Source organism: Osmerus mordax, chromosome 11 (assembly GCF_038355195.1).
Source record: "Osmerus mordax isolate fOsmMor3 chromosome 11, fOsmMor3.pri, whole genome shotgun sequence".
In the NCBI taxonomy this organism is placed as follows: domain Eukaryota; kingdom Metazoa; phylum Chordata; class Actinopteri; order Osmeriformes; family Osmeridae; genus Osmerus; species Osmerus mordax.
This window is the reverse complement of record NC_090060.1, coordinates 4,465,735-4,485,299: the sequence shown is the minus strand read 5'-3', so window position 1 is coordinate 4,485,299 and position 19,565 is coordinate 4,465,735. Positions and strand designations below refer to the sequence as shown.

Genomic DNA, 19,565 nt, shown 5'->3' with positions numbered 1-19,565 from the left:
CAGGAAAAGCTCAGATGCATCGTTCTCATGTGAAACTAGTATTATGGAATAAGGCAGGATGTCTCATTTAGTTTGCTGGATGACCACATTAACAAATACAGCTCAGTTGAAAGCACCAAAATCAGGTTAGAGATTTTCATTAGACTGGAAACATTGATACTAATTGAACACAGCACAGCAAACGAGCTGTAAACGCATCAGTAGCATGGTGTCTCCCGGGGAAGTTTCACCCTGCCCACCAATGTTCCATCTTCAGTCACCCAACACTGTTTTGACAGAATAATATCCTCTCAACCACACCACGCTCAAGTAGTCTTTCTGGGAATTACATTTTCAAGCTGGCGTGAAGTAAATGCAGGGCTGAAAAACAAGCAACACTACCGTGACGATGGGAGATCAGGAGAAAACATAAGTCCTGGCATTTTAGGAGGTGAGAAAGGTCATGGTGGCTGTTGAGGGGCTTTTTCAAGCAGACGACCTTGTTCAAGTGACCTTGTAAACACCATTGACTTCATGTAAGCTTGAAATGTTTCCCAGAGGCATTATTAAATGACAACCAATGTTACAATCATATATACACTGCTGAAATATTCAGAGGATATGAAGAACACAGGAAATACCAACACGTCTTTCAAAGCTTTTATTCACCTTTCATTACAAACTGATTGCAGGTCTCATACCAGCACAACCTGAAAGAAAAAATTACCACAAAATTATATATTAGACACACACAAATAATATCTTCCTAGTCCCAGTTTAATAAAAGAAGTTGTGGGAGGAATCTTAAATGGTCTTCAATAAACAAGCACACCTGAAACATATTTGTCTACACACCTGTTTAAGCCTCCTTCTCAGGCACAGCCTCATCTCCACCCTTGGTGTTGCGTGTGTAGATGATCTGAGATCTGTGTTTGGACACTAGCTTGATCATGCCTGAGGTGTACACAGGAAACCACCATCAGTTACATGGTAGATATTAAAACCGGTGAGTGGCCTAAAAGTAAACTCTGATCCAATCGCAAGTGACGCACTGATGCTTTCAATTAATAGAATTGCAAAATTCATGACATCAGCACCATCTTCACAGTGTATTTTGTGATATTGCTTACTGGAAGAAAATGCTTTGATAATCACATTTCATATTGCCCATACATCACATGCGTTTGACTTATGGTAGTCTAAAACCTTAAAACAGGGAGTATAAAGGTGTGACATACACAGTGTAGTGCACACGATCAATTGACATCCTGATGCCATGCAAACTTCATGCCTTCACTCAAAAGTGCACAATCCATTCTAGATCAGAGGACTGGACTGTTCACCTTTAGCGAGAAGTTCCTGGAGGGCATTCCTGGCCAGAGAGCCTCTGATCTTAAGTCTCTCAGACACTACTGCTGGTGTGATGAGCTTGTAGTTAGGCACTTCCTTGTACAGCTTTTCGTAGGTGGCCTTGTCAAAGAGGACCAGGTTGTTGAGCTTATCCCTCACTTTTCCCTTAGACCACTTCTGCTCAGGGGAAGAGGGAAAGGAAGGTTAAGGATGCAAAGTATAGAAAATGACGCTACATGCACATATAACAGGGGGTGTTCAATCCTGGTCCTCAGGGTGCCGTCCTGTATGTTTTAGATGTTTCCCTACTCCAGCACACCTGATTATAATGAATGGGTTGTTATGAAGCTCAGCAGAAGCCTGATAACGAACATTCAATTGAATCAAGTGTGTTGGAGCAGGGAAATGTCTAAACCATGCAGGACAGTGGGTCCCGAGGGCCCTGTAATATCAAGGAGACGTTGCACACTTACCTTCTTCTTGGCCTTGCCTCCTGCCTTGTTGGCTGGGTCCTTGTCCTTTTTGGACTTCCCCGCGTCCTTTTTCTTATCGGTCTTAGGAGGCTAGAGGAAAGGAAAGGTAACGAAGCACACGTATTAATTAATAGCATCTGAATACATTTTAATGGGTCGCCCGTGCAAGTTTCCACTTGCAAGAGCCATCGTTGACAGCCACCTCAAGTCAGCTACAGCAGAGCTAAAGGCCGCCAGAGGGAGGGGGTTAGCTATCCTAGCTAGCTCTAATCCTGACAGCTCCCGAACCGTCTGGACAGCTTGATACAATAGTTATGACATTTCATTACCCGTTATGTTAGTGACGTGAGCGTTATGCTTAGTAAAGCTGAATAGACACTGTGGCCAGTGTTGTCGTTACATAAATGGTTGTTAAAACAATCGGCTCTTTCCAATTATGAAATAAGCCATGACACCATGCAAGCATGGGTTACCAGCAAGCTAACATTAGCTCTGTTCAGTTTAGCAGTGGACTATTCCCACTGGTACTGTCTTCAAGTGGCTACTGAGAAACAAAACGTATCTGGGCTGACATTCCCGTTATCCCGGTATGTGTAGTGTTCTCAGCAAAGCCGCATATTCTCTTGAAGTTTATGAAAACCCATCCTAAAAATCTCACCATGGTATCTCCTCGTCAAGATGTCGGAGTGAAAGGAAGTTAAACCCGTGCACTAGCCCCTTAGCGAACCCGTGCATCAGGAAGTGGGACTGATTGTCTATGGGATATTGTGTTCAATTTTGATTGGGTTGCTTATCGCTTATATTTTACAAAATACTGAACCGTAATATCAGTCTTACCATAACATATGCATAAATTGTATGGATACTGGACAAAAAATATAAACGAATATAATTTACATTAAATTCAACCTCATCAGAGCCCTTGACTTCATTGCGCTTTCTCAGTCATGTCACGTGATACTTGTGTCAGCTGTGCGGAACAAGGTGAAAATGGCGATATTCAGTGTGTATGTTGTCAATAAGGCAGGAGGACTAATTTACCAATATGACAACTATGTACCGAGAGCAGAGGCAGAAAAAACATTTAGTTATCCTTTAGATTTGGTGCTGAAGATCCACGACGAGAAAGTTATAGTATCATTCGGCCAACGTGATGGTATCAGAGGTATGCTAGCATTAACTGACGTATTTTCTTTCCTTCTTTCAGATTATGCTGTAATTGTGTAAATCACCCTTAATTATGTTAACATTGCATTGTACTCGTTCAGTGGGTCATGCAGTCCTATCTATCAATGGAGTGGACGTCAATGGCAAGTTTACGTCGGAAGGCAAGGAGATAATCGAATATTTGAAAGACTCAGCAAATTATCCAGTGTCCATTCGATTTGGAAGAGCCCGTTTGAGTTCGAATGAAAAACTGATGCTGGCTTCAATGTTTCATTCGTAAGTGTTGTTCGATGAGAACAATATATTAGGTCAACTAGCCTACTACTATTGATTAGTAAACATAACTCAAATATTTCTGAACGTTAGTTCTATGTTATAAGGAGTCGGACTATCGTGAATGGAACCATCCCGCTTTCAAACCCGTCACTGTTGTTGAAAAGTCTGATGTATGATGTGCTGCTCTGTCCCCTACTAGGTTGTTTGCGATCGGATCACAGCTGTCTCCTGAGGTCGGTAGTTCTGGGATTGAGATGCTGGAAACCGACGTATTTAAACTCCACTGCTTTCAGACACTTACAGGTATAATAGTTATTTTAAACTGTGCGGTGGCATATGAACACTGAACACAAGTGACATATGAACACTTCAAATATTTTTGCTTTTAGGTATAAAGTTCATAGTGCTTGCAGACCCCCGACAGTCCGGCATTGATGCACTTCTGCGGAAGATATATGAGATCTATTCAGACTTTGCCCTTAAGAACCCGTTTTATTCTCTGGAGATGCCGATCAGGTAAACAACCACCCTGTTAACTGGACACCCTTCTGATGAAATGCCAGTGCACTGATATAATTTACTAAAACAATGTACTGCTGTTTGTGTGTTCCCAGGTGTGAATTGTTTGATCAGAACTTGAAGAGCGCTTTGGAGGTTGCAGAAAAGGCTGGTAACTTTGGAACAGGATCATGAATTTCAAGCAGTCTGAGTTGAACTGAATTGTTTGTAATGAAAATCTGCGATATTGTAGAGGTGCATACCGTGAGTGATCCTGGGATACTTGTACATATTTAAATGTTTGCCTTTGTACATACTAAATAACTAATAAACACAATTGTATCATGTTGGCTGTGAAAGTTGCATACCGCTCCTTTGCTCTCAACTTTGTTTGATAAAAATGGATAAAGTAAGCCAAGTAAACAAGAATATATATTTATTTATTTTATCCATTCTAAAACAGGAGGGATATGTCTGCAGAGACATTTTGAGAAAAAAAAATATATGTATATATTTATATATATACTTCATTGCATCAACAATAATACTTTATAATGGGCATCCTCCACTAAGTTAGTATACAGTTACAGTAATAAATAGCCTAATATACCTCATCTAACGTATATAACATACTGCCAACTATTTCCCTCATACTGTAGAACATGATTAATAATGAAGTAGGAAACACAGTGCCCAATCTCCCACTCACTTGGATGTTGTCACTTACAAATAAAAAATAATTGGGAGAAGGGAGTTTATAATTCTTAGAAATAAAAACTGCTAAAGACAACATAGACAAACGGTGGCCAATGATTTGTGTACAGTACATCCTTATCTCTAGTTTTTCAAACCGGCCGGAGGAAGCTTGGTGATCAGTCATCCTTCTTGGGGATGTGACCCATCTTGGTTCTGATGTTACGCATCAGGAAGAATCCCACTGTGGTGATGACACAGCTGATCTCTGCCACCCAGAAGGCCATTTCCCAGCCATGGTGCTTGGCAATGGTGCTGAACGGGAACCCAGAGAGGAATCCACCAACTGAAAACAAAAGTGTTACTCAGTCTGGATCTCATCAAAGACGCAACCATGTTCCTAAACAGCTTGTCAAATAGACTAGCTTACTGTTTGCCATCAGGGCAACTATAGCATGTGATGTCCCACAGTAGTTGGAAGGAGCACTCTCATTGGCTATGACCCCAAAAAGTGCAATTGGCCCATAAGATGAGAAGCCAAAAATAGCCCCCAAGGCTAGGATCCACACCTGGTAACAGGTAAAAAAAAAAAGAAGGAATTTGTTAAAGATACACCAACAGAAAGCATTGGTCCTTAGACTACCTTCAGAAAAAGGGACATTGAAGTGCCTCTGTATTCAGTGATGCTAACTGCCGACATGAACAAATGTTCTGTATTTGTTATTTTCTTTACCTTTGGACTCTCTGATGTGACGGTGACACGGAAAAGGTACATGGAAGCACACATCCCTGCCATCATTGCGATCAACAAAAAGTGGCGGGGGTTGCCATTGTTTCGCTTGCCTTGCTGTACAAAGAAACACAATACCTTCATGGAAAGAGCCTTAAGCGCCATAAGACTTTGAGCACCACAAGACTTGCTCAATCCAGTTCCATTATATTCAGGAGAAGGCAGACATCGCTACCGACGATTTCTCTAAAACTCGGCAACTCACACCAAAACAATCTGGATGAATAACACTACAGGGAAGAGGATAAAAAAGTTGTATTTTAATTTTAGGGTGAACTGTCCATTTAAACAAAAGAAAGGTCTACAATGCAATGCACCTTAGTAAGCAATGCATCATAGAATAAAACAAAAAAACATCCAAGTTCTTCTTTCTGTTTGACAGATGACATTTAAAACTCACAAACACCCAAAAGTTCATAGATGCATGTCAACTCACTTGTGCCACGGCCTTGTCAGTGAAGTACCCTGCTGCTAGACTTCCCAGCAGGCCACCCACCTCCAGAGCGCTCATGTAAGAACTGCCTGTAGGAAACACAATGAGCTGTGATCTGATGTCAACACCTCTCAGTCGGAACTCGGAGCAGTAGAACTGTTGTACAAGGGGAGACTAAAGTACAGTTCATTTCCATCTCCATGTATTGAGCAGTTTTGACGGTGGTGATTATATTTGAAAAAGAAAAACAAAGTGGGTACTGTAAGCTCACAGTGTACCTTGTATATCCTTAACCACACCACTTAACATACAGGACATTCGGCTAGAGGCACATCTCAGATGAGACAGAGGCAGTGAACAGCATTTAATCCTTCCTCACCCATGAGTGTAGATTGTCCCTTGTCCTGGATGAGGAACAACTGTCCCCAGTCAGTGCAGGCTGTCTTCACCCCGAACACCACAAGGTATCCTAGGGACAGCAGCCACAGGTAGGGGGACAGGAGGAACTCTTTCAGGGTACTCTCATCACTGGAGGTGCCTGGGAAGAAGGAGGGAAATGTTGAGGGTTGTGGCTCTCACTATTCAGTTACTCAGTCACACTTGCTGATAGCACGTGGAGTGTACATAATCTAGATGTAGCTCACGTCAGTTGCATGTGAGAGGGGCAACTTAGGTACAGAGTGCAATGGCTCAGTGTCACTGACCTTGGCCGGGTTTCCCAGATTCGTTAAGAAGCTCTTAATGCTAAGAGCGTTCTAGAGCGTTCTAAGAACGCTCTAGAACGCTCTTAGAACGCTCCTAAGAAGCTCTTAGCGTTAAGAGTTTCTTAACGAATCTGGGAAACCCGGCCCTTAGGTGAAAAAGCACATGCAATCCCAAACATACATGCAAGTAATGCAAAGCAACAGTAAAAATGGGCATGCATAAAAATAATTTGTCTGACTTATGTTTACAAGTGCAAGCATGCACCATGTCTTAACGACCAAACTGATCAAAACTGTCCTCACCTGTATTCCCCTTCTTGGCCCCCGCCACTTCAATGTTGGCCAGGCCTACGTCCTTGGGTTCATTCCTGATGACTAATAGACACACAAAGGAGAATGCCACACAGGACAGGCCTGAGATTGACAGGATAGTCCTCCAACTGTAGCTCTGGGCCATCACCGTGGCAATTATGGGTCCCAGACTCCCAGCCAGGTTCATGCTGCAGGAAAGCACAGCCCACCATGTTCCAAACTGAGAAGGCTCAAACCACTAGAGGAACCAGGGGACATGACACACATCGGATTGACAAACTTGAGGAGATGTGACCCCAAGGCTTGGCATGATGGCAGGAGTTGAATGGACACAGTGATAAAGAGCTACATGGGCGATCTTGCTTGACATTTTGTACAGTGGTGGGTGCCAGTCACCAAGCATTGCCTAATGTCATCCACTGTGACAAGAAGTTCACTAGTCTAGCTCCAGCAATGCATGTTTCTTAACCAATTGGCTATGACGTTACTGCTAAATCTCGCTATCACACAACTTGACAGCTATCTAATTGGCTGAGGACCATGCCGCTCATAGCTGGTGCCCAGGCCCCTACCTTGCGCAGCACACGGCCACATGGAGGCCATCCTAGTCCCTGACCCAGGCCATTGAAGAACCAGAGGACAGAAAAGACGGCCACAGTGGAGGACCAGGAGAAGATCACGTTGATGCCGCCCACCATGAACAGGCCAATTGAAAAGAGCCAGCGAGCACTTATCTGATCCGACAACACGCCGCTAATGAACTTGCTGATAGCGTAGGCCAGAGACTGGCTGCTGGAGATCATGCCTGCAGGGGGCAGAGCACACGACGGAGGACGCACAGGTCACACACTGAACATGGGTGTTTGAGAACTACAAATAAGAGCACTCGTCTCAATGACACATAGAATGTAACGTGTTTGGGATGAGGTTACTAAATCATTTTGAAGAGATAGCTGCGCTCGGTTTGGTTGCCTGACTTCATGCAGATACATTTGAGAACATTATAGCGGACACTTTAAGAGAACCGATGTGCGAGACAAACGTAGAAGGCTTTGCATACCCAGGTCGTCTTTATCCAGCTTGATCTCTTCCATTAGTGAGGGCATGACGAATGAGAAGGTCTTCCTGTTGAAGTAGTACAGCGTGTAGCCCACAAACATGGCCAGGAAAATTGTGGTCCGGTAGTATCCATACCCTGCAGTCGACATGGCTGATGTAGTCCAGTAGCAAAGGCTATGAGAAAATGAAGACACCACTGAATAGAGGAAAATAACACGTCTTATCCTGCCGTCTGAGGTACTAACTGTGTTCTACTCAACTGTGAACTTTGTTTCAGGATCCAGTGTGCAGACCAGGGCTGCTTAAATGAGAAGAGACTTGCTGTAATCAATAGTGGGGTTAATGGTCAACTTCCACACTCTTAGGCTACTTTCCTCCGGCTCATCCAGTACAGAGCAGGCACAAAATGTAAATAAAGGAACTGGGCAGACCTGGTGTTAGAATAACACCTGCTTGTTTGTTATTAAAAAAATAAAGATTGCTGGTCTTGTTTTTCTCGCTGTCTTTGTAGTCCTGTCTGTCCATTTAGCTGCAGGATGTTATTGTGGGTGTTATTTTACTCTGGGTCCGTTAATGATTAATTGGGGAGTCCAATAGTGACATCAGGCCCCAAGGTAGGCTCTTCTCTCAGCGGAGGTGATGAGTGAACACTGAAGCCCTCTTGCTGTCTTTAGACTACAAAAAACACACAGATGATCAACCTTGATCATTTTAAGTCGTATAAATATCATTTTAAAATGTTTTGATGGTTGCGTGATCTGTTTTGTCCAATCATGGTATAATAGCCTAAAATATATCATGAATGTGTATTGTAAATGGTGTGAAGTGAACGAAAACATAAAAGGTAGTTTATGGTTTGTACACCTGTGTATTCATCCTGTCTAGATATGGTTATGGTCTTAAAACATATATTTGCTATATTTTATACAGTACACTTTTCCCTTGTCATCTAAACCCCTTCCTACGCTCAATGTAGCCTATCCCCAACCCAGTGTAAATGTGCCTGCACCAACCTAAGAGCACTTTTCTGTCAAGCATTTTTTACATTGCTTCTTAGGATTCCTAGCAATGCACATAATAAATAAATATATGTTAGAAACTAATTATATTTTTCTTGACGTAGTGGTTCTTAATATAAAAAATGGCCCAATACGCCAGTCTCCCTAATTGTCATGGGTTACTTATGGTTGAATAACCATGGTTGAGTAATGGGCGTCACAGATAGTGTTCAAAGTACGCCCGCTCACTATATCCATTATAATAACAAATGGGCTGACGGGGACAAATCTATAAAGTGATTTAAAACAAGAACACTCGCTGTGTGTACATAACTAGGTTACTGAAAAAAACGGCACGCTCCGTACGCTGCGAGGACGCTTGGCACGTGCGAGTTTAGCGTGTTTCTTCAGGGTTGCATTCAGTCTGTGTGTAAATTGGTAAATAGCGCCATCAAGTGGCTTGTGTAAAGATAGTTGTCCAAGACCAGAACCAGAACCAATGTCCTAAATAGTCATAATGTGATTGTGCAGCTCCAGCTAAGCTATTTGTTGCAATTACAGTAGCTTGCAACAAAGTATCCTGCTCAATTTCACGTATTTATGAATTTCATCCATTTCACCCGTCATTAGGAATGCAATTAAGTTTCCATGGAGACACAATAACAAAACACCACATAGGAGACGATCGAAGCATTCATTTATTGCTGGTCAAAGATAAACAAAACTGGCACATTACAAGTTTGGAAACCCTTGATAATGATCGTATTATAATTTTTACTACCTCGTCGTCGTCTTAGCAATTCATTTTGGTCTTGGGATCTTGGGATCATGGTAAGTTGAAGAACATTATTGTTAGCTATATCAAGATACCAATAACTTTGAACCTAGACTACAAACAGTACCCTTTTAAAACATTGTATTCATCGCAGCCACAAAGTGTGGGGTCCCCATCGGGTCGACTCTCTGGCAGCTCCCAGACACGTCGCTACCGTACCCGTTCCCTTACTTCTCATGTGGACGAAAGTCTCTTTGGAACCCCTAAAAAGGTAGGCTACAATCGTAGTCCTTTATTTTAAAGCCTCAATTGTTTGTGTGTGTGTCAGAGAAACAGCATTTTATAGCGACTTTTCCTCTGATATGTCAAGGACGCTGACAGGAGTCGGTCAGAACGCATGCCGGGTCAGTCTCATTCTGCTCAGAGGCAGAGCCAGAAGTCCCCAAAAGCCAACACAATCCGCATTATCACCAAAGACCTCATTCGCGACCTAAAGTAAGTATCTCCAATCTGTAAAATACACAAAACTAAACTGAAAACTGAAAAACTGAAGCAAAAGTCATTAAGGGGCATGCTTTATGATTATTGCTCATGAATAAAATGCCATCCTACCCAATAAACCAAGATTACACCCATAAACATATACGAGAGTCCCACCTAAAGTAAACATTTTAAAACAATTACCATGGAATTTGACCAGAATTCCTAGTGAAGATCCCTCTGGGCTGTCCATAATACTTCCACCCACTGAGATTGAGCGGATTGCCTCTGCATGTCGGGTACCGACAAAGGAGGAGAGGGAGGCCCTGATGGAAGACTATCGAAAGGAGAGGGAGGCAGCTCTGGTAAGAAAGAAGCAACACAACTTCCTACTTTCAAGACATCATATCAAACAAGACACAACTATAATAAAGAGCGGTTCCAAAAAGTGGCTACTAGTTCTCCATTTTTCCCATGTAGGGTGCCGCGGAAGAGAGGAAGGCCCTTATCCGCCAGGCGGACCTGTCCCGTCAGAAGAACCAGGGCCTGACTGAGTTAGAGGCAGAGGCGCGGGATAGGGCCCAGTACCTGCTCGAGAGAGCCAACGCCATGAGGATGGAGCAGGAGGACGAGGTCAAGAAGCTCAACGAGGTAAGCAAAGCCTCAATGACCTCATGTCACCAGGGGACTGTTTCTCGTCCCCACACACCCATACCTCTTCCTCCTTGGCTCCTCAGTTGATTCTGGGTGCCCAGTGCCACGCGGTACGGGATGCCCAGATCCTGGAGAGGAAGCAGATTCTGGGGGAGCTGCAGGAGGAAGAGAGGCGTCTGGACGCCATGATGGAGCTGGACCGCAGGCGGGCCCTGGAGGCCCAGGAGCAGATCGACCAGATCCGAAAGCAACAGATGATCCGGTAAGGGTCCTGCCGATGAGACATTCACACACGCTGTCTCACGTCAAGCTGATGGTGCAGGACATGACAACAACACTAACTATTTGATTATTGTGTGTGTGGACCAGGGGGAAACAGCTGATTGTAAATCAGATTGAGGAGCGTCTGGAGGAAAAGATGCTGCTTGACGAGATGAGGGAACAGGAGGGCCAACAGATGCTGGAGAACCTAGAGAGGATGCAAATAGAGGAACTTGAGGTATTGGATGTGAACAGTGTGTGTGTCTGTGTGTGTGTGTGTGTGTGTGTATGTTGACTGGCTGACTGACGTGGTCCATGGTTGTTGTCTGTCTCCAGGCTCTAGGAAAGAAGAAGGAGCAGCAGATGAAGTTGCAGGTGGAGATCATGCAAATCAACGAGGAGAACCTGCTGGCTAAGGAACGCAAGAAAGAGGAGGAGCAACTGGCAGACTTGAGAGCCATGGAGTACACCCGCAAAAAAATGGTCTGAAAGCCACTTAAATCTCCTTTTCTAGTTACAGGTTGTCGTTCTTTCCTTCACATTTCTGCTCTCCGTGACGTGGGACTCCAGGGGGTCACGGACTGTGACTGACCTGTGTTCGACGTCGGCCCCTTACAGGAGAGGGAGGCGGAGTATGAGGCAGAGCAGAGACGCATCCAGAAGGAGAAGGAGAAGGAGGTGGCCAGGCTGAGAGCCCTGCAGGAGAGGGACAAAGACCACAAGGCCGAGCAGGTCAGCACACATGGGCATCCAGAGCACTTCACCCCACTGATGAAAACAACACACGCCACACACAGCCAGACGACAACAAGGACACCATTTCCATCGCGATGATCTCTGGAAGCTGTCCCAGCCAGTGTGAAAACAGCAAACACTCGGTGATGATTTTGTTTTAGGATGAGCTTCGGGCCCGGAGGAACCAGGAGGCCATGGAGAGGGAGTGGAGGAAAAAAGAGAAGGTGCAGCTGAAGAAAAAGGACGAGGAAGAGGCCCGACTGAAAGCAGCTCGCTTGGAGCAGGTTGTGCACAAAGAACACCTGCTGTCCATTGAAGCCGGACGGGAGAGGGCCGAGTTTGAGAGGGTGTTACGGTACGCAGATATGTTGTTCTCCTGAGACGACCACAGTCATTGGAGTAACGAGCGTGGAGGGCCGTGTGCATAGTTCACGTCCATTCCTTTGGCTACCTCGTTGTACAAACAAATGAATGTGGGCTAAAACTTGAGCAAGGTTTGTGTGCAAAATGCAGAAAGTAGTCTCTTTCTCCTCCCTACTGTCCCCTGGTCAGAGCTCAGCTGGAGTCCATCGAGAAGGAGAAGGAGAAGGAGTCCAAGCACAGGCAGAAGGTCCTGCGTCACGCTGACGGCGTCCGTCAACAGGTGAGGGAGCGCGAGCAGCAGGCCATCAGCCAGCGGCGGGAGTTCTTCAAGGAGGCTGACCGCCTGGACGAAGAGGCTCGCGAGCGACGCCTCCGCCTGAACGAGATCAAGGACAAGAAGCTGAAGGAGCTGAAGTGAGTGGAGCGTCAGGGAAACACATGAACAATGAGATGTGGATCGTTCTAGAATGGTGGCGCAGGAGAGGGACGTGGACACCATGTGTTTTTTGATCGTTTTGGATGGGTTCAAACCTGTTTGACAGATGTTTCCTCTGTCCACAGGGCTGCTGGTCTACCTGACAAATACTGTAATGAAGTGGAGCGGAAAGCCCAGACTCTGACTACTCTGGCTCACTAGCAGGGGCGTCGTTAGACCCTTTTTACTCTGTGACGTGCCCCAGTATAAATGTCCTGTGCCCCGGTATAAATCTTGTGTGCCCCAGTATAAATCTCCTGTTGCCCAGTATAAATCTCCTGTTACCCAGTATAAATCTCCTGTTGCCCAGTATAAATCTCCTGTTACCCAGTATAAATCTCCTGTTGCCCAGTATAAATCTCCTGTTACCCAGTATAAATCTCCTGTTGCCCAGTATAAATCTCCTGTTACCCAGTATAAATCTCCTGTTGCCCAGTATAAATCTCCTGTTAGCCAGTATAAATCTCCTGTTGCCCAGTATAAATCTCCTGTTAGCCAGTATAAATCTCCTGTTGCCCAGTATAAATCTCCTGTTAGCCAGTATAAATCTCCTGTTGCCCAGTATAAATCTCCTGTTACCCAGTATAAATCTCCTGTTACCCAGTATAAATCTCCTGTTACCCGGTATAAATCTCCTGTGCCCCGGTATAAATCTCCTGTTGCCCAGTATAAATCTCCTGTTGCCCAGTATAAATCTCCTGTTGCCCAGTATAAATCTCCTGTTACCCAGTATAAATCTCCTGTGCCCCAGTATAAATCTCACGTTTGAGTTTTAACAATTGACATTGTCAGTGCCTTCATTTAGATTGATAATCACGGAGAAAAAATATGGATCTAAATGCAACGCAGTAACCCAAATAAAGCTTGTAAAAACAACACAGTTTAACGGTAAACACAAATGCCTGCACAGAAATCCATGTCAGCGCGCTTGTGTGCTTGATATCATATCCACTGCATCGTGCACAGAGTGGTACAGATGTCGATACGAAAGTGTACAGTTATCAGGTAGGTGTTTGCGATACTGCAAAATTTGGTATCGATCTGATACCAAGTAAATACAGGGCCAGTATTGCCTATACCAATACCAATACTTTTTAATTAGAAAAGCAGCTTATAGCTGCTTAGCTCATAATATTTAATGAGTTGATCATGATTATGATCATAATAAAACACAGGACAAAGAGTTTTGTCAAAAATACTGTTAGTATAGTGTGCTGCTGAGTCGTGTTACTGCAGGTGCACGCCGGCAACACCTCACAGCATAGCAGGGGAGATGGGGGAGGGGCCAAGTGAGCTTGAGCAAGTATCGATCAATACTGATACCAATATTGGTATCGATACTATCGATACTTTAGATCGACCCGCCCACCCCTACCAAACAGTTGGCAGCAGTAGCAAAGTACCTGTAAAGAGAGTTATTGTCACAGGATGTGCAATGTGGTCTACATCGTGATGATCCGAGTAGACACAGTAGTAGGTAGCAGAGTCGGTTGTCTTTAACCCTTGTGTTATCTTCGGGTCATTCTGACCCATCAGTCATTGTGACCCACCGTCGTATTGCGACAACTTTCCCGCATACAAAAACAAAGTTAAGCATTTTCTTTTAACCGTCGGGCTGTCTCAGACCCCCCACATTGCAAAGGTTAAAAGAAAATTATTTTTATTTGTTTTTGTATTGGGTAAAATTGGGTAAACACAACGATGGTTCGTTATGTGACCCGAAGGCAGCACGAGGGTTAAATAATCAATCTGTAGAACGTAGGTGTCATTTCCTGCTTCGTCTGCTGAGACCTGATCAAATCCAGGCTCAGTCATCCAAAATGTCTTCACTTTTCCTATTTCCGGTGTTCTCAGATCTTTGGTAGCCATAATCGAGACCCTTTTAACGGCTCTCCGTCTTTCCGACTGTACCACTGCAGGTAGCTCGAAGGAACATTTTGAGATTCTCAATCCTAAACATTTTGTAGGGAGTTTTGGTCAGGACAGCCTTCTGCTTTAGCTCTGAAGCTTCTGATGCTACAAGTTTGCACAAACGAAGCAGTATGCAATTGTAAGAACCATTGAAACTGTCTAGAAGTCATATAACTGTACATTTCAGCAGTAACAGCTACTACTATTGTGACGCCACGAGAGGCTACACAGCCCTCAGCGGGACAGCTCAAAATAGTGCGAGGACACCGGGGTCGAACAAAAACAAGGGGTTTATTAAAGATCCTCAGAATTAACAAAAAACTTCAAAATCTTACATAGGATTCCAAAAGCCGTAAACGGCGCCTCTTCTAGGTGCAGGACTCCTTCTCTTCACCAAACCCCACTCTCCCCACCTAACTGTGGCTCTCCCTCTTTAACCCAACCCTTTAGGTCATCAGGGTCTGATCAGTTTCAGGTGTGCGGGAATGCCCCGTTTTTAGGGAGGGATGGAGCTCCCGGCTCCCCCAGCAGAGGGCGCCACAGCTGCTCAGGGCTGCAGCCACCTCTGGGGAATGTAGCACCCCTCCAGGACCCAGCCTCTCGTGACGTCACACTATCTATTCATCTGACCAATGCACCACTGCAACAACATAAAATCACATTTTAATAACACATTATTCTATACAGGTTTGTTTCCTCAACATAGATTCTCCATTGACAAAGCTTACATTATCTATACCTTCTATGATATGTGTGTTTACTTACCCAGATAAAGACTGAGACTTATGAGAACTGAGGACATGATTGTTCATAGACAGTCTGTTCACACTGAGTACAGCTCTGACTTGTGGTGCTCTCAGGTCTTTGAGGCCAAGAGGGAGTGACAAGGAGATGATGCTGGCTGGGTGCATGAGGCCTTGTGACCTTTCATGTTGCTACTGGATTTAATTACATTGATTTACTGTTCATGATAACTAAAACTTTTGTTCATTTTAAGTTTCATGTTTTTCATGTTCACAGTAATCTCCGAATCTAATGTAGTAGAATGACCTATATATTCCAAAATGGATGGATAGTTGTAAAAAATTATTATATATTTATATATATATATATATATCATAACCCACAAGGTAAGTGTGTGAGTTTGGGTGTGTCTACCTGTTTCCATTTCAGGAAACAATTTTGCACACTGTTCGATTTGTAAGTCGTGGCGACCCCTTGTGGCTCAGATGGGGCTGAGTTAAACAGTCTCCCCCCTCATGTACCCAGATAAAACACATTACTTGATCTATATGGTGTTGCATGCAATGATATACAACTAATTAGTTAAGCAAAATCTAAAAGAGAGTACATTTTACATTAGATGTGTTACCTTGACAACAGATACGTATTGTGTTGCTGTCCACTCTGGATGTTCCAACTGGCACACATGAAGTCAAAATATTGGTCTGTGTATTTTTTAGGGGTATTTGACCTTGAACACATCATGCCTCACCTCGCAACAGAATAGCGTGAGGGATGTGCTTGAATGGCCTCACATAACGTTGCAGTGTGGGGTGTATTAGTCAGTTTGAGTCTTAAATTGTTTTCCACTCATAGTCTGTGCCTGTACTTTGTGTTCATTCTGGTGAAAGCCAGTCCATATCTACGCTGAGAATCCAATCCATATCTATGCTGTTGCATCAAAGTCTTAATGGTGCAATCCAGAAATCTGGCAGCGCCATAACCCTTTAAGACCCAAATATAAAAACAATGTCTACATTTTTTTTTTTGTAAGTCAGATGATGTTGTAGGAATACTCTTATGCAGATAATGAAGGATTCATAAAAAAAAAAAACTAATGGTTAATTTGGAGTGTGGATTGCTTACATAGCACTATAACAGTACATTTAATTAATAATAATCACCCAACGGTCATATTTAGATTAATCAGAATTTACAAAAAATGTAAAACGGGATAACTATTTAAACCATTGTTCACTTGCAATGGTAGTCCCAAAAGCAGTTCCTTTGCTCTGAAAAGCAGAGACGGAGATTGCACTTTCTGCAGAGTGTATTAGAATATCCTTTTATGCAATGTCTGCAGCGTCCTCTCGTTGTCTTCACCGGAAATGTGCGACCATGTCCCTGCGCACATCCGTTGGTGGTTCACATGCCCTCTTGGCTGGGACCCCATTTGGTGGACCCCCATTACCTGAGGATGGTCTCTTCTGAGCGGTCACAGGTCTCTGAGGTGTCACAGTTATCGACGTCAAAGGGCTTCCACTGGCTGAAGATGGCCGCCCTCTCCTTGGTGTGTTGACAGCTGTGTTTGTCAGGATGAGAGAGGAAGGTAGTTGCGCTTGAAACAGCCTCCTGTTCAACATCTTTTTCTTGGGAATATTGAGAGCCTTGCAGTCCCGTTTGTAGAGGAGACAGGCGTTGATCAAAGCAATGGTGATAGTGTGCCAGAAGATGTAACTGTATCAGCGGCGCAATTTCATGGGGAACTTGTATTTGGCTGCAAATGAGTCCAGCAAATCCACACCGCCCATCAGTGGTTTTCTGATTCTCTTTTTCCTCTTCCTCAAAATCTTCAACCACCTCCTCATCACTCGAATCACTGGTGTCTGATTCCATGTCAACATCACGCTCTCCATTTTAGATAGCATCAATGACATCATGCTCACTGAAATAAACTCTCCTTGCTGGTGTCATTCTGAAATGGAAATAATAGTTAGAGTATGTTCAAGTATAACTAATTCCAGTGCAAATGAATCATATTGAATGAATGAATGAATGAATTTATTTCAGACAATTTAGACAATTTACCACAAAAGTGATTGGTAAACAGTAGTTATAAAAAGAAAAGAACAATCCCGAACAACATATACATATTCACCAGTATTAGCTCAGCCTCGCATTACATATTCATAAATACATTTTGAACATAAATAGAAACTGATCATTTAAACAAGATTTCCAATTGAATAAACTTGTAAGTATATATACCTTCAGATATGACATTAATTCATACAAATTGTCTGAAAAGGGGAATGAAGAAGCAAAACTTATTTATTCATACCCCTTCTACTTCTAAATGCCCTTATAGCAACCTTCCTGTTTGATTACTATGCTTTTATCCAAAATTCACAAAACAAAAAAAACATATACACATATGTACATACATCCATGTACATACATATCCACATACCAAACTTAAGTTAAACAGCGTATGCCTATTCATGCAATACATTCCACTGAAGGCACACAATACTGTCTGGCTAGCCTAATGGGCTCTCTACTTAACATTCTAAAAGGAAGATATAACCCCCCAGACCTCTTACATCCCCATATTGCAGAACATTTACACTTTTCCCTAAACAACCATCCTCCAAAGCATTCCACAAACAGTATCTGCCTTGTGCAACAAGCAGATATTTGGGCAAACAAAGTCCAGATTTAAAAAAACAGTTGACTATATTTCACTGCTACCATAGATGACTTCTGTATTTTACACTAAGACATTTATTTATCTCATAAACGGGCTATGCATGACGTCTGACGTGCAATCTGTCGGTGCGGAGGATGGAAAAGAAACAGGGCAACATTTTAAATGATCTTAACAGGGTAAATACAAATTTCACTGAGACAGATCAAGCAAGTAGATCAAGTTTTGATCAACTTATAACCCAACAACAACTATATATAAACGTTTTGAACCATGTGTGGATTTCTTCCAAGTGAATCTTTTCTTTTGCATGATCTAATCTGATTGTATTGTTTTCTAATAGATATGAATTTTTTTTTGACTACCATCAAAACTTCAAAATCAAAAGCACTACCAGTGCTTCCTCTCAGTCTATACGTTATTAAGTCTTTCTTTGATTTACAATAGTAAAATAGTATCAGGCTATATGTTTGATATTGTCAGTGTGACCTCGTGAATAAACTACTCCTGGACCAATGGGACTTGTCCTTCTTTACCACAACACAGTGTAAAATAGAAGATCACATTGATTACACATAGATCCAACCTTTATACCAAAGAGAGCTACCCCCCCTGGAAGGCACCTACCACACCAGGTACCAAAGGGAAGCAAAGAAGATCATTGCTGATGCCAGCCCCTCAGGTCCACCAGACGCCGCCAGTACAGGATCATGCAATCTAAAACAGTCACATTACACAACAGCCTTTTCCTGCAGGCCATCAGGCTGCTAAATGGTACAATTAAACGTCATGTTACAGGTTAAAGGCAATCATATGGTCATTCCACTGGTACTTGATCACCAGATAGTGTCATGCTGATGTGTGACTCCGCTGATGCTATATCTGCGGTAAGCACAGGCTTTTATTTCAGACAATTCTTTACAAAGAACTGTGAGACGTACTGAGATCAAATTATTCATAATACCAATCTAAATACATTAAACCTACAGGAGTGTTACTGATCTAATCAAGCTACTTAGTATTGATCACTTTCCGATGTAACGTATACAAATAATGTATTGCTGTAATTGTGTAGGCGTGATACAAATGTTTACTTAACATACGAACAAAAGTTAATGACGCGATTCACACACTGTCTGTTATTTTGAAGTTAATATTATTTTAACATTAGGCCCTTAGCCGACATTTTAGACATTGTGATGATATTATTCTGTTAATACACTGGGCCTAGAGTGCATGTATTTATTTTTTATACTGACACTGCAGTCAATCAACAGGACTGTTTGGGAAGGAAAATCACTGATTTATTTTGCGTACAGCCGAGAAAGATCCGCCTCCTTCGGGGTGCGCGTACCCCCACTTTTACCATAGGGAACTGCCATGCAAAGCAGCATCTGGCGTGACATCATAATCAGAAGTTGACATAGCAACGGACACATCGTGGCATTCCAAAGCATTATGATGTCACGCATGACGCTATTTGGCAGCCGATATTATCTAAGACTGACACAAACCGAAACTCAGTACAGAGATAACGTCTTAATGCTACCACTAATATAAGTAGGTAAACACAATTTTCCATCTGCAAAATTGAGAAAACTGAACTTGAGAACTTCCTCAAGCAACAGAGGGCCAAAGTGTCAGAAGATGAAGCTTAAACCTAACTTCAAACAAGATGGTCCTTACATGGAAACAAGGGTGAGTTTCTCTTTATTCAGTAGAGTATAGACAGCTGACTGGCTTTTATTT

At 43.0% G+C, this 19,565-nt stretch overlaps 5 protein-coding genes across 5 annotated transcripts in view; 2 read left to right on the top strand and 3 right to left on the bottom strand.

Annotated features, from left to right (window-relative positions):
• The window catches only part of vaspb (vasodilator stimulated phosphoprotein b), a 36,879-nt gene that overhangs the window by 9,746 nt on the left and 7,568 nt on the right, over positions 1-19,565 (bottom strand).
• LOC136951665 (small ribosomal subunit protein eS25-like) lies at positions 626-2,517 on the bottom strand. Its single transcript, XM_067246202.1, has 5 exons — positions 2,461-2,517; positions 1,803-1,892; positions 1,323-1,506; positions 835-933; positions 626-689 (listed from the first exon to the last, which is right to left on the bottom strand). The coding sequence occupies exons 1-4, from the start codon at positions 2,461-2,463 to the stop codon at positions 839-841; spliced, it is 372 nt and encodes a 123-aa protein (XP_067102303.1). The 5' UTR covers positions 2,464-2,517; the 3' UTR covers positions 626-689; positions 835-838.
• On the top strand, positions 2,787-4,088 carry trappc4 (trafficking protein particle complex subunit 4). Its single transcript, XM_067246174.1, has 5 exons — positions 2,787-2,967; positions 3,071-3,245; positions 3,445-3,548; positions 3,635-3,761; positions 3,860-4,088. The coding sequence occupies exons 1-5, from the start codon at positions 2,793-2,795 to the stop codon at positions 3,936-3,938; spliced, it is 660 nt and encodes a 219-aa protein (XP_067102275.1). The 5' UTR covers positions 2,787-2,792; the 3' UTR covers positions 3,939-4,088.
• Positions 4,234-7,891, bottom strand: slc37a4a (solute carrier family 37 member 4a). The gene is made up of 8 exons (XM_067246172.1): positions 7,736-7,891; positions 7,248-7,480; positions 6,667-6,913; positions 6,039-6,197; positions 5,663-5,748; positions 5,170-5,283; positions 4,867-5,005; positions 4,234-4,782 (listed from the first exon to the last, which is right to left on the bottom strand). Exons 1-8 carry the CDS (start codon positions 7,881-7,883, stop codon positions 4,616-4,618), a joined length of 1,293 nt encoding a protein of 430 aa, XP_067102273.1. The 5' UTR covers positions 7,884-7,891; the 3' UTR covers positions 4,234-4,615.
• cfap45 (cilia and flagella associated protein 45) lies at positions 9,489-12,637 on the top strand. The gene is made up of 12 exons (XM_067246582.1): positions 9,489-9,494; positions 9,662-9,778; positions 9,878-10,002; positions 10,208-10,352; positions 10,468-10,638; positions 10,725-10,903; positions 11,011-11,140; positions 11,239-11,385; positions 11,521-11,634; positions 11,799-11,992; positions 12,190-12,414; positions 12,562-12,637. The coding sequence occupies exons 1-12, from the start codon at positions 9,489-9,491 to the stop codon at positions 12,635-12,637; spliced, it is 1,629 nt and encodes a 542-aa protein (XP_067102683.1).